Here is a 12,204-nt window from a genome sequence, read left to right on the forward strand (position 1 = left end):
TCTGGAGCCTCCTGGTCAGACACATTATCAGTAGCATCCCTTGGCTCATTCCCTGCCAGCTCCACCTCAAACCGAGCATTATTTGATTTTTGTTGCAGGTATGGCATTTCATCTTCTCTGAACACAACATCTCTGCTAATCACCACTTGCCCCATCCCTTTTTCGGTGCACCATAGCCTATAGCCTTTTACACCTTTCTGATATCCAAGCATAACACATTTGAGGGCTCTAGGATCTAGCTTTGTTCTTTTAGAATGTGCATATGCCCTACATCCAAAACTTCTCAGTTTTGTGTAGTCACTTGCAGACCCATACCATCTCATATCTGGTGTATCATTGTCTATAGAACTAGATGGGCATTTGTTTATGAGTATTACAGCAGTTGCAGCAGCTTCAGCCCAGAAATGTTTGGGCATGCCTGATGAGATAAGCATACATCTCAGCCTCTCCAAGATTGTCCTATTTGCTCTCTCAGCCACTCCATTTTGTTAGGGATTGTGTGGAACGGTTCTATGCCTCTTGATTCCCTTATTTTTGCAGAAACCATCAAAGCTGGATGAGAGGAATTCGAGCCCATTGTCTGTCCTAAGGCACTTCAGAACACCTCCCTTCTCAGTCTCAACCTCAACACACCATTCTTGAAATTTTGTGAAAGCTTCGGATTTCTCCTTCATCACATAGAGCCAATCTTCCTAGAGAAATCATCTATGATAGATAGAAAATACCTGCCTCCACCCATACTCTGAATTGGTGATGGACCCCAGATATCAGCATGTGCATACTCTAGTGGCCTTGTTAAGTGTGTTTCCCAGTTGCATATGGCATCTTTTTGCTCTTTGCAAGTATACACTCTTCACAAGATCTGAGCTCTTCCTCATCCAGTCCCGCTTCCAAAGCTATCAGACCTTTCTTGGCTAACTCTTTCAATCCACCAAACCCCGGATGGCCCAGTCTGTTATGCCAGTCTATCAACTTTAGTTTTGTTACAACATTGATCTGATCTGCATTGAGGGCCTCTGCTCTGATATAATACAAATTATTCACGCTCTCAGCCACCATAAGAATGTCATTGCCCTTCAAAACCTTCATGAATCCATCAGCAAGAATGGTTGTGAAACCTTTCTTCTCCAGCATTCCAAGTGAAATCGGATTTCTCTTAATTGATGGTATATATCTGACTTCTGATAGGATTTTATGAGATCCATCTTCCATGAGCATTCTTACACTCCATATGCCTTTTACTTGGCGTACCTAATTGTTACCCAGCAGGACAAAACCAGTGGCTTCCTGCAGATCCATAAGCCATCTCTTCTTGGAAGTCATGTGGAAGCTACAACCAGAGTCCATTACCCACACATCTGGAGCCTCATCATCAGTCACATTCATAACTTGGGCCACCTCCAGTTCTTGAGTAACATCAGCCGTATCTGGGACATTCTCACCCTCAGCTTGCTTTCTCTTCCAGGAGTAGCAATTTTTCTTTATATGCCCAGGCTTTTTGCAGTAATGACACGATCTGGTTTCCTTCTCAGACCCAGACTTATCTTTCCAAGATTTAGGCTTCTCCTGGAACTTCTTCTTTCCATTCTTCTTGGGATCAGGCTTGATATTAAGACTTTCACTGGCTGGATCAATAGCCCTTTGAGCCACCTTCTGAAATTCTTTCATCTTGAGTGCAGAATGCACTTATTCATATGTGACTTTGGAGTCTCTTCATAGCAATATCGCATCCTTGAATTGCTCAAAACTTTTAGGCAGAGAATTGAGGAGCATTAGGGTCGTATCCTCATCTTTGATGACCTCTTCAATATTTTCAAGATCATCAATGCACTTAGCGAAATCCTCAAGCTGTTCTCCTATACTTCCTGATTCTGAGAACTTGAACGTAAAGAGCTTCTGCTTGAGCAAGAGTCTATTGGTGAGAGATTTAGTCATATACAATGACTCCAGCTTAGCCCACACACCAGCCGCGGTTTCCTCCTTTGAAACCTCTCTCAACACCCTATCACTGAGGCTCAAGATCAGAGTGTTGTTGGCTCGATCATGCAGATCTTGACCCATATCATCCTCCTTTTCTTTATCCCCATCACCCTTGCTCTTCAAGACTTCCCATAGGCCTTGCTGCATGAGAACCGCCTTCATCTTCAAGCGCCATAGTCCAAAATCATTCTTGCCGGTGAACTTCTCCATGTCGAACTTCGCAGTCGTCATCCTCATAGGGCTTCGTTTCCCACAGACGGCGCCAATTTGTGAAAGTATGACTTAGAGACTGCCAATGAAGAACGCTTCACTCGAATGATTTGTCGAACACAATCAATGTAGTAAGGATTGATGCAAGAAACAGAGCAATACAATGAGTTTACGTGGTTCGGCTCTTTCGAACCTACGTCCACGGGAGAATCACGATTCACTTTTATTTCACTCCACTGAATTACAAATACAAAGGATGAAATCAAACTCTCAAGCAAGAAGTTATACACTCTAGAATTACTTGGCTCATCTCTCTATGAACTCTCGGATCAAAGAACATCTATGATCTCTCTAATTCCTCACAAAGATAGTGTATCTCCCTTCTCTGATGTGTTGATGCAGTTATGAGCTAATAATCACAACTCTAACTCCCTTTTAATCAGCTCAAACGAGCTCAGCTTCCTTCAACCGAAAGTAGCCGTTGCAACTAATTTGAGTCGTTACACGAGCAATCCAAGCAAAGAGCATTGGAGAGCTCTTGTGAGGGTTTTGAGATATTTAAAACATACTCAAAATCATGGGCTACACTTCTCGAGATACCCCCCGGTACTTGAAGGGTACTGTGATGCAAATTGGATATCCGACAATAGAGACTCACTTTCAACAAGTGGATACGTCTTTACTATTGGGGGTGGTAATGTAGTGTGGAAATCCACAAAACAGACATGCATAGCCCGATCAACAATGGAATCGGAGTTCATTGCATTAGATAAGGCTGGTGAGGAAGCCGAGTGGCTTAAGAACTTCCTTGAAGATATTCCATGTTGGTCTAAGCCAGTGCCACCAGTGCTGATCCACTGCGATAGTCAAGCGACTATTGGAAGGGCAAACAATAGCTTCTATAACGGTAAGTCTCGACATATACGTCGACGACATAACACCGTGAGACATTTGATCACAACAGGGGTGATTACAAGTGACTATGTGAAGTCAATAGATAATCTAGCGGATCCACTAGCCAAAGGGTTAAACCGTGATCAAATGAATAAGTTGCTAGAGGGAATGGGTTTGAAATCCACAAACTAAAGAATTGTCATAGTGGTAACCCAACCATGATGACTGGAGATCCCATAAACTTGGTTCAGGGGGACAACTAAGCTATGAGATTTCATGAGAAACACTCAACTATATCTATTCCCTAGAGAGCAATAGAGTGTTGGAGAACTTGCCTAGTGGTGAGGCTAAGTCTATGACTTTTAATGACACCTAAGGATCTCGAGGAGATTGAGTTCTCAAGGAGACCGAGTAGGGCAATGGTGTCATTAAAAGTCATAGACTTGAGAACGGATGAGGTTGAGGTATTCAAGTGTTAACACCATTGTCTCGGTGCACGCTGTGGGGGACTAGTTCAAAGCATCGCGCTACTAAGCCGCATGTGTATCCGATGGTGTCGACTATGGAGGGTTCAAAGCCAACAACTACCTTTCCTTATGCTTATATACCTCTCGAGGGTTGAGCTTGTGTCTGCATGCATATGCATATGGCTATTTGCACTATTGTGGGGGATTGTTGGATCTTGAATTTAAGATGTCCGGTCAATGAAGTTTGACCAATAATAAATGTGACGAGACATTTAATTTTGGAAAATTAAATGATATAGCGTCGATCTACGTTCCGCGTAGATGACCGTAGTATATTCACTTTCTCAAATCCTATTCCCAGTGAGTGAGAAATAGTGGATTAAAGTTGGTCACATTGTAGCTTTTGATAAAACTATGAGTTAAAAGTGTAGGGAGTAATTAACTAGTGTTAATTATCCCACATAGGAGATGAGACACATCTTTAAATGTGTATTTATTAAGTGGCTAATTACACTTAGTAATTATCGTGGACTAAGATGGGTGAAATAGCCCACACGCGCGCCGAGCCGAGCCGCACCCGCACCCGCACCCGGGCCCGTGCCCGTGCCCTTGGCCTTGGTCTTGGACTTGGACTTGGACTTGGACTTGGCAATTGGTCTTTAGGTGGTCTTTGGGCTTGGTTCTTGGGCTTGTCCCTGGATCCAGACTTAATGTTTTGGACCACCTCAGTTTTGGGCAGCAGCCTGATCAACTTGACATGTTGCGCCTTGATCGGCAGTCTGATCAACTCGGCCTGTTGTGCCTTGAGCGATGGCTTGATCAGTGTCTTGATCAAGTCGCTTCACAAAGTCCACATGTGACGGTTGAATTAAGTCGTGTACAGCGTCTAGATTCAACGTCGACCACTCCAGCTTTCAAACTCATAACGGCCGGCGGTTACAGACCCGCCATGATGACAACCATCAAGGCTGAGTTGACCCCCGCAGTGGACCAAGCCTATAAATAGGCTAGTCATTCCTTGCATTAGTATATAGAACAAATAGAACACAAGGATCATACTCTCTGCATAGTCTTTCTTCTCGAAGCTCTGCCCTCTCCTCTTCCAGTTCGCCGGAGCTCTGATGATTGCAGTGTTGCTTCACCAGAGATGTAGCCGTTTTATCTTTGGGGACGACACGCTAAACCGAGAGTACTACCGGGGCGTATCTTGTCTTGCGGAAAGAGGCCTCCTCGACTCGGCTATGTTTTATTTCCAGTTTACAGTTTCGATTTCATTGTAATTTTCAGTTTTTAGTTCTTCCTTCTTGGTTGTATTACGTCCGGTATTGTTTATCTCTTGTAATTCCAGTTTTCCCCAACGGTGGCTTGAATTAAATTAATTCTCCAAAGAGTTTTTCTAGTTTGAAACTTTATATATTATTCGTGGAAATAAATTCCAACTGCGCAGATTTCTAACTAATAAATTCATTTTTGAAACACCTCTAGGGGATTTACGCGAATTCTATGAAATAATATTCCAATACCTTCATGTTATTCAATTACTACCACACAAGATATCATGTTTGAGTTACGTACAAACTCTCCTATATTGATAAGTCAAAGTGGTGTCTGATTAAATAAACTATATTAATATTAATTTCATAGACTAGAAAAGACTAAAATTTCTGAAATATATTCTTTCAGTAGATAGCAATAAAGAATACATTTCGTATTAGATCCTTTCAATGTTTTACCACACCGGTGTTACTAATCTCTTCTTAGGTAAGAGAGAATTTTTACAAACACCGCAATCATACCAATAGATAGCCAAAGTCTATCTAGGTTGTGAATACGTTTTTCTTCTTACTAGACCTGGCCAAGTCCCCTACTGGAAAACTCATGAGGATTCATCGAATTTCCCTACTTTGACCTTCTTAGTAAGAAGCCTTAGACTTATTTATTATATTTCAATAAATAAACCATTATATTATATTATTTATTCTCATAATTAGGTAAACAAGTGGACGTGGCGTTTCTCGTATACATGCACAAGCTGACTATACAAAGGCATGTACGCTCGAAGCATCTTTTAGTATACAAACCCCAACATATCTTGCGTCCAGAGCCTTTGTCCTAGCGGCAAGGAGCTTAGACATTATTGTATGAGGTGCCGAGTTCGAGTCCTCTTGACATCAGTTGTAATTTCCTCCTTTCTATAGGAGTTTATTTGTAATTTCCTCATTCATATAGGATATATGAAGTTAATTTTTATTTTAAAAAAAAAAACCCCAAGATATCTTGCCTGTTGTTCCAAAGAGTAGTAGGCAAGATGTTGTGAATGTTGTTATCAATTCTTCTTACCTTTGGAAGTATTATACGATTCTGAGGCTTACAAAAAATATAAGACTACTGAGTGCAGCATCTTGTGATGAAGCAGAACATTTAAAGGAATTTTCTTCTTGGGTTGCTTCAATAGGAGATGGTGTTCTTGGTGGTCCAAATGATGGTGGAGTGACTATTGGTCTTCCTTCTGACATTGTATTGTCTAATTCTGGTGATCCTTTGAAAACAATTGTTTCGAAGATATATCCATCTTATATGAATCAAGAAGAGTTGAGTGGTTGCTTGCGTGATCGTCCAATACTTGCTCCTACGTTGGAGATTATTGACGAGGTTAACCAATTCATGATGTCGTTGGATCAGTCTGAAGGTCGTCTTTATTTGAGCTCTGGTAGTATTGCTAACTCAGATTCGACATCGGATGGTTTAGCTGAGATACATTCTGTTGAGTTTTTGAACAACTTGAAGTGTTCAGGTACACTTAACCATGAATTGTTGCTGAAAGTTGGTACTCATGTCATGCTCCTAAGGAATATTGGTCACTCGAATGGATTATGTAATGGCACAAGATTGCTAATTACACGATTATGTGATTATGTTTTGGAGGCTCAAGTGTTGGTTGGCCATAATGTTGGGCATAATGTTCTGATCCCTCGAATGTCTTTAATTCCTTCTGATCCAAGGTTGCCGTTCAAATTACAACGACGACAATTTCCTGTGGTTGTGTCGTATGCAATGACGATTAACAAAAGTCAAGGTCAATCTTTGGCTCATGTTGGGTTATTCTTACGAAAGTATTCAGTCATGGACAATTGTATGTTGCTATATCTCAAGTTACTAGTCGTGCAGGCCTGAAGATTTTGGTTTGTAAAGACGAGGACGATGATAGTATGGGTGATTCGACGTTAATGTTGTTTACAAAGAGGTTTTCCAAAACTTATAAACTATTGGTGTTTTGTAGATCATATTTTGTTGAGTTGTTTATTTTGTTCCATTTATTCGGTTGTTACTTTTTTGTCATTGTTTGCACATGGTTTATATTCTTCTCTCTTTTCTGTCTTTGTTTTTAGTACTAATCTCTTTTTCATATTAACCCACACGATTTTATCTTTATTTATACATATTTTAAAAATCTTATGTTCCGTGCATAGCACGGGTGTTGACACTAGTACTAAAAAAGAAAGTAACAACAAAAGAGCATATTCAACAAGGAAACGTAAAGAAAAGAGGTATATCATCTATTTTCCTTCTCAAAAAGTGAAATATACCATTCCGAAAAATAGTACATTCCAAAGAAAAATGGTATATAAAAATGTAAATGATTTTGAAAAAAAAATAAAATAATAGTACAAAACACATTAAAAAACATAAAATGTAATGCCTACTCAAATACATTCCTCATTAGAGAATGGTTTTTCATAAAAAGATGGCAAATATGGTAATTATAAGATTTACCTCTTCAATGATGTAGAGATAAAGATACCTCTTCAAAATAGAAAAATGTATAAAAACTTCTCAAATATCTCTCACCTTGGAAATGCTCTAACAATAACTAATTGAATACCTACTTTGATTTCTGCATATATCTGCAAAAATATAAAATTATTATCATCATTGAAAACAAAAAAAATATCAAGACAGTAGAGAGAGAAAGTATTGATGAAGATGATGAATATGTTTCAGAGTAAGTCGTATTTATAGAGTAATTTATTGCTGGTTTTTTGCTCCAATTATTTTCCCTCCCAAACTATTTTCCCCTCAAAATATAATTGTGCACTTTTCTTTGGCTCTGCAAAACCCTCCTTTTGGCTCCCTTTAGTTGAAATATCATTTTTTATTAGTGTGATTGATTGATAGTAAAATTAGCTTTTGTGAGCAAAGCTCACCTTATTATCTACTGGATTAAGCATGCTAAAGAAGTTACTATCTTTGTCTAATAAAAATATATTAATTTTACTATATCGGGTTTTCTTTAAAATTAGACCAATTCTAAATATGAAAAGTTTTAAATAAATACTAACCATACATATCATTCCAAGTGTAAATCCCACAATCCATTAACCCTATTTGCACCAATTTTTTCTTCACCCTCTCTTACTTTATCAATGACATATTAAAACCTATGTCATTTACAACTTTATCTATTTTTTTAGAACGAAAGGAGTATATAAAAACTTATTATATTGACTATTGGTTTCAAAACATTTTTGTTGCATGCTAAATTCTTTAAATAAAAAATTAAATAATAATGGAGTGAAGAACTGCAAGTTGGCGTAAAATACCCAACCGAACAACCATTTCGGTTTGCTCACAAATTCCCTCCCAAATTTTAATTTGAAAATTGGCACAATTATGTGAAATTTCCCTCTAAAAAAACCTTACTTATAGATATAGATGTAGGTTACTGTTAAAATGACATTTAAGATGACATTGTACTACCAAGGTCAACCATTAGATTTAGAAGCAGATTCAACCTTAGTCTGCCACGTGGCAAACTTACTTGAATATGTATCGTAGATTGCTTGATTATATATGATTTCGTATCGCAGATTGCTTGTAATCATATGTCGAGTTGCTTGTCTATGTATAGCAGAATGCTTGTCTATGTATCGTAGATTGCTTGCATAGATTGTCATTTTAACTATGGTGTCACAATAGTGCTTTGATTTCGTATCTCATATTGCTTGGAACCATATACCGAATTGCTTGCCTATATATCACATATTGCTTGAATATGTATTGCAGATTGCTTGTTACTTGTTATCACTTTAAGAGTGGTGTCACCCTAATGCACCCCGATATATATATATAGTAGTGATATAGGGCAAGTGCCCATTAACTACATAACTAGAGAACAAATCACAACTACAAGATTAAGAAAATCAAGGGCTAGTATTAATACATGTAATTTTAGAATTTAAAGGAAAAATTAGTTCTCTCTCACAAATTTACTCCACAATAACAAAGTGGGGGTATAATGGTCATTGACAGCCAAAATTAGGTTACGTTATTGCAAATTCAATCCAAAATCAGTTGGTCTTCTTCACCTCGGCGCAGCTGCTGGCGCTCCGCCGCAGGAAAATGACCTGCTCTGATCTCTCCTCTCGCGCAAGTTGGGAGGCTGATCGGTCTTGTAGTTCTCGATTAGAAACGAGACTCTCCCGACTCTGCCGACCTCCATGGTGCTGCAGGAGTTGCGGTGCGAGGAGGAGACGTCGGAGCAGGAGCAGGAAGAGAGACGCTGATCGCCCCATTCCGAGCAGACCAGCTTCACCAGCCTGTCCTTGAGGCAGTGAGCGCATATCCCCACCGACGACGAACTTGGATGCTTTATGCACGGCAGCTCCGACGCGGCGGAGTAGTTGAATTCGGGATCGTCGGCAGTGAAAGCCTCAACCGCCGCTTTGCCTATCTCTCTCATGCTTTGCCTTTCTCTCTCATGCCTTCCAACAAAACAGTGGACAGAACAAGATCAAAGGCCAAATTCTTGATGATGTTAAAGAAACTCTCAGTTTGATTGTATCAAGAAAGAGTGAGATGCCTCAAGCCAAGAAGGAAACCAAAGGGAAATTCCACTAGCTTAGTTTTATGTTGATTGATTTGTTAGATCATCTTGTTCATATGAAGATTAGCACCCTATTTGTATTTATCGTTGTTGTATCATATTATAAGAAAACAAATTGTTCCATCAGTAAAAACGAAAGATGCTAATTTCAAATTAATCATTTTGTTCAATCATATCCTCTCATCACAATTCACAACCACCACGTTTTATTTCATAATTATAGCATATATCAACTACTTTATTCTAAGAGTAATGTGTTTTGTTAACAATAGTGAAGTAAAATAATGCTAAGAGTGATGTGTTTTGTAAACAACAGTGAAGTAAAATAATGCTAAGAGTGATGTGTTTTGTAAACAACATTGAAGTAAAATAATGCTAAGAGTGATGTGTTTTGTAAACAACGGTGAAGTAAAATCATGCTAAGAGTGATGTGTTTTGTAAACAACAGTGAAGTAAAATAATGCTAAGAGTGATGTGTTTTGTAAACAACAGTGAAGTAAGATCATGCTAAGAGTGATGTGTTTTGTAAACAACAGTAAAGTAACATAATGCTAAGAGTGATGTGTTTTGTAAACAACAGTGAAATAAAATCATGCTAATAGTGATGTGTTTTGTTAACAACAATAAAGTAAAATCATGCTAATAGTGATGTGTTTTTTAAATAACAGTGAAGTAAAGTTATGCTAATAGTGACGTGTTTTATTAACACCATCAATATACTTGCTGCGTTCTTCTCTAATTTGATTCGCTTTTATATGTGATTTATATGGATTTAGCTTCTCTGGAAAAAGGTTTATCCCTTCCCCATTTCCTTCCGTTTTCCCGGCTGACCTGATTCCTATTTGCTCTCTTCTTTATTTCTTCTTTGACGATTTATGCGATCCTTAAAAAAATCTGCTTTGTTTTAAATTTTTAATGATCAGTAGGGAAGAGAGCCATTGAGGCGGAATTGGTGAGTGCTAAGAAGCAGAAGGTAGCGGAAAATGTGGCTGAGATCACGAGTGATACGGAGGTGGCGGTGGCGCAGATAGAGGAAGAAGAAGATCCGATGAAATTGGATGAATTTCTCAATTCCAGCTTATGAATTTCATAAAGTAATTTCTAAAAATGCCCTTGGTCTGTTTTACATTTTTAAAATAAATAATATTTATTGTCTTTATTTGTGACTGAGATTTGTTCTCTAGTTATACACTTAATATTAGTTATACTTTTATCACTAACCTCTATATATATATATATATATATATATATATATATATATATATATATATATATATTTTTCTCACCCACCTTCTCTCTCCTATTCTACATTTCTATTTTTAGTTTAAATAATTTTTGTTAATTCTTGTTAATAATTCTATTTTTGTTAATTCTTGTTAATAATTTACGGAATTAAAATTCCACACAAATAAGGAGCCATATTTATAGAATTTTCAAAAAAATTGATAAAATAATCGGGACATCCGCGCGGACGTCCGTGGAGTCAACGCAATGGCAGACGTCAGCAAGGACGTCGCGACGGACGTCCCGGGAACACCGCGAAACTCCGGTGTCCGGAGCGGACGTCCATATCCGCGTCACCGCCGCACAATGGCGGACGTCCCGCGCAAAACTCCGGCAAGCCGGCTGGACGTCTGCGGGGACGGGTGCCATTGTGGATGCTCTAAGCATGTAGTAGCGCATAAGTAGGAAATATTGATAATTTCAATATTAAAAATTATTCATTATTCTATAAAAGTGATTTAATGCATATCTTCTATAAAAGTGATTTAATGAATACAGAATATCTTCTAAAAATAACTCTATTAATTGGCATGTCTAGTTGGATCCGAGCTATTTATTTTTTCATATATTAAAGATTAAATGGTTGAATACACCACTTCATAATGACACTTTGGTGTGGAAGGGCCACTGAATATTTTCTCGACATATGGATCACACAATTTTCCAACATTATTCCCACTACCTTCTCTCTTTTACTTTACAATTTACACATTAAAATCCGTGCTATTTACAAGTTTGTCTATTTTTTGGGACAGACAGAGTAGTTTGTATCATGATATTTGGAATTCACCTAATTACTCTAATAATTTTATAACATAAAAGACAAAAATATTAATTACATATATTTAAATTATTAAATAAATGAGTTAAAAAGACGTGATTACTTTTTTTATTGAATTTCATATAAAAATAAAGAATATAAAGAAATTACACTTTTAGAAAATAAAGAATTCAAATTAAAATCGTAAAATCAATTTATTACTATATCATTAATTAAATTTTAATTTATATAATTGAGCTTTATAATACTCTATAAATAAAAAGAGATAATAACTATTTTATAACTTTAAAATATTAAATAGACCAATTAAGAGCATGTAATTATTTTTTTGATTTAATTTTGACTGTAACATTCTAAATAAATACGAATTAAATTAAAATAAAAATTATGAAATTCTCAAAATCAAAATTGTAAAACACAATTAGTATTAACACATCATATAATCAAATTTTAATTTATGTAATAAGATAGTGTATTGAGCTAAGACTCTAATATCTTATAAAAAGAAAAGAAAATATTAATTATTTAACTTAAAATATTAAATAGACAAGTTAAGAAAATGTGACCGGGGGTCGAATTTTACGTTCCAAAAATAAAAAAATTATAAGCTGAGCAAAAATATTACTCCCTCCGTCCCAGCCTAAGCGAGACGTTTCATTTTTACACTTATTTTGCAAAAATGATACTCTCTCCGTCCCACAAGA

The 12,204-nt window shown here is 37.2% G+C and overlaps 2 protein-coding genes across 2 annotated transcripts; one reads left to right on the forward strand and one right to left on the reverse strand.

Moving 5' to 3' along the window:
* Positions 1-795: 795 nt before the first annotated feature.
* Positions 796-1,218, reverse strand: LOC121754499 (uncharacterized mitochondrial protein AtMg00300-like). Its single transcript, XM_042149846.1, has one exon. It carries the CDS (start codon positions 1,216-1,218, stop codon positions 796-798), a length of 423 nt encoding a protein of 140 aa, XP_042005780.1.
* A 4,356-nt stretch (positions 1,219-5,574) lies between these two features.
* LOC121754500 lies at positions 5,575-6,725 on the forward strand. The gene is made up of 2 exons (XM_042149848.1): positions 5,575-5,601; positions 5,901-6,725. The coding sequence occupies exons 1-2, from the start codon at positions 5,575-5,577 to the stop codon at positions 6,723-6,725; spliced, it is 852 nt and encodes a 283-aa protein (XP_042005782.1).
* Positions 6,726-12,204: the final 5,479 nt, after the last annotated feature.

Source organism: Salvia splendens, chromosome 11 (assembly GCF_004379255.2).
Source record: "Salvia splendens isolate huo1 chromosome 11, SspV2, whole genome shotgun sequence".
NCBI lineage: Eukaryota > Viridiplantae > Streptophyta > Magnoliopsida > Lamiales > Lamiaceae > Salvia > Salvia splendens.

Coding starts and splice junctions, on each gene's coding strand:
- LOC121754499 (XM_042149846.1), bottom strand. CDS start 1,218: ATGCTCATGGAAGATGGATCTCATAAAATCCTATCAGAAGTCAGATAT.
- LOC121754500 (XM_042149848.1), top strand. CDS start 5,575: ATGCACAAGCTGACTATACAAAGGCAT. Junction 5,602..5,900: donor AGCTGACTATACAAAGGCAT/GTACGCTCGAAG, acceptor TACCTTTGGAAG/TATTATACGATTCTGAGGCT.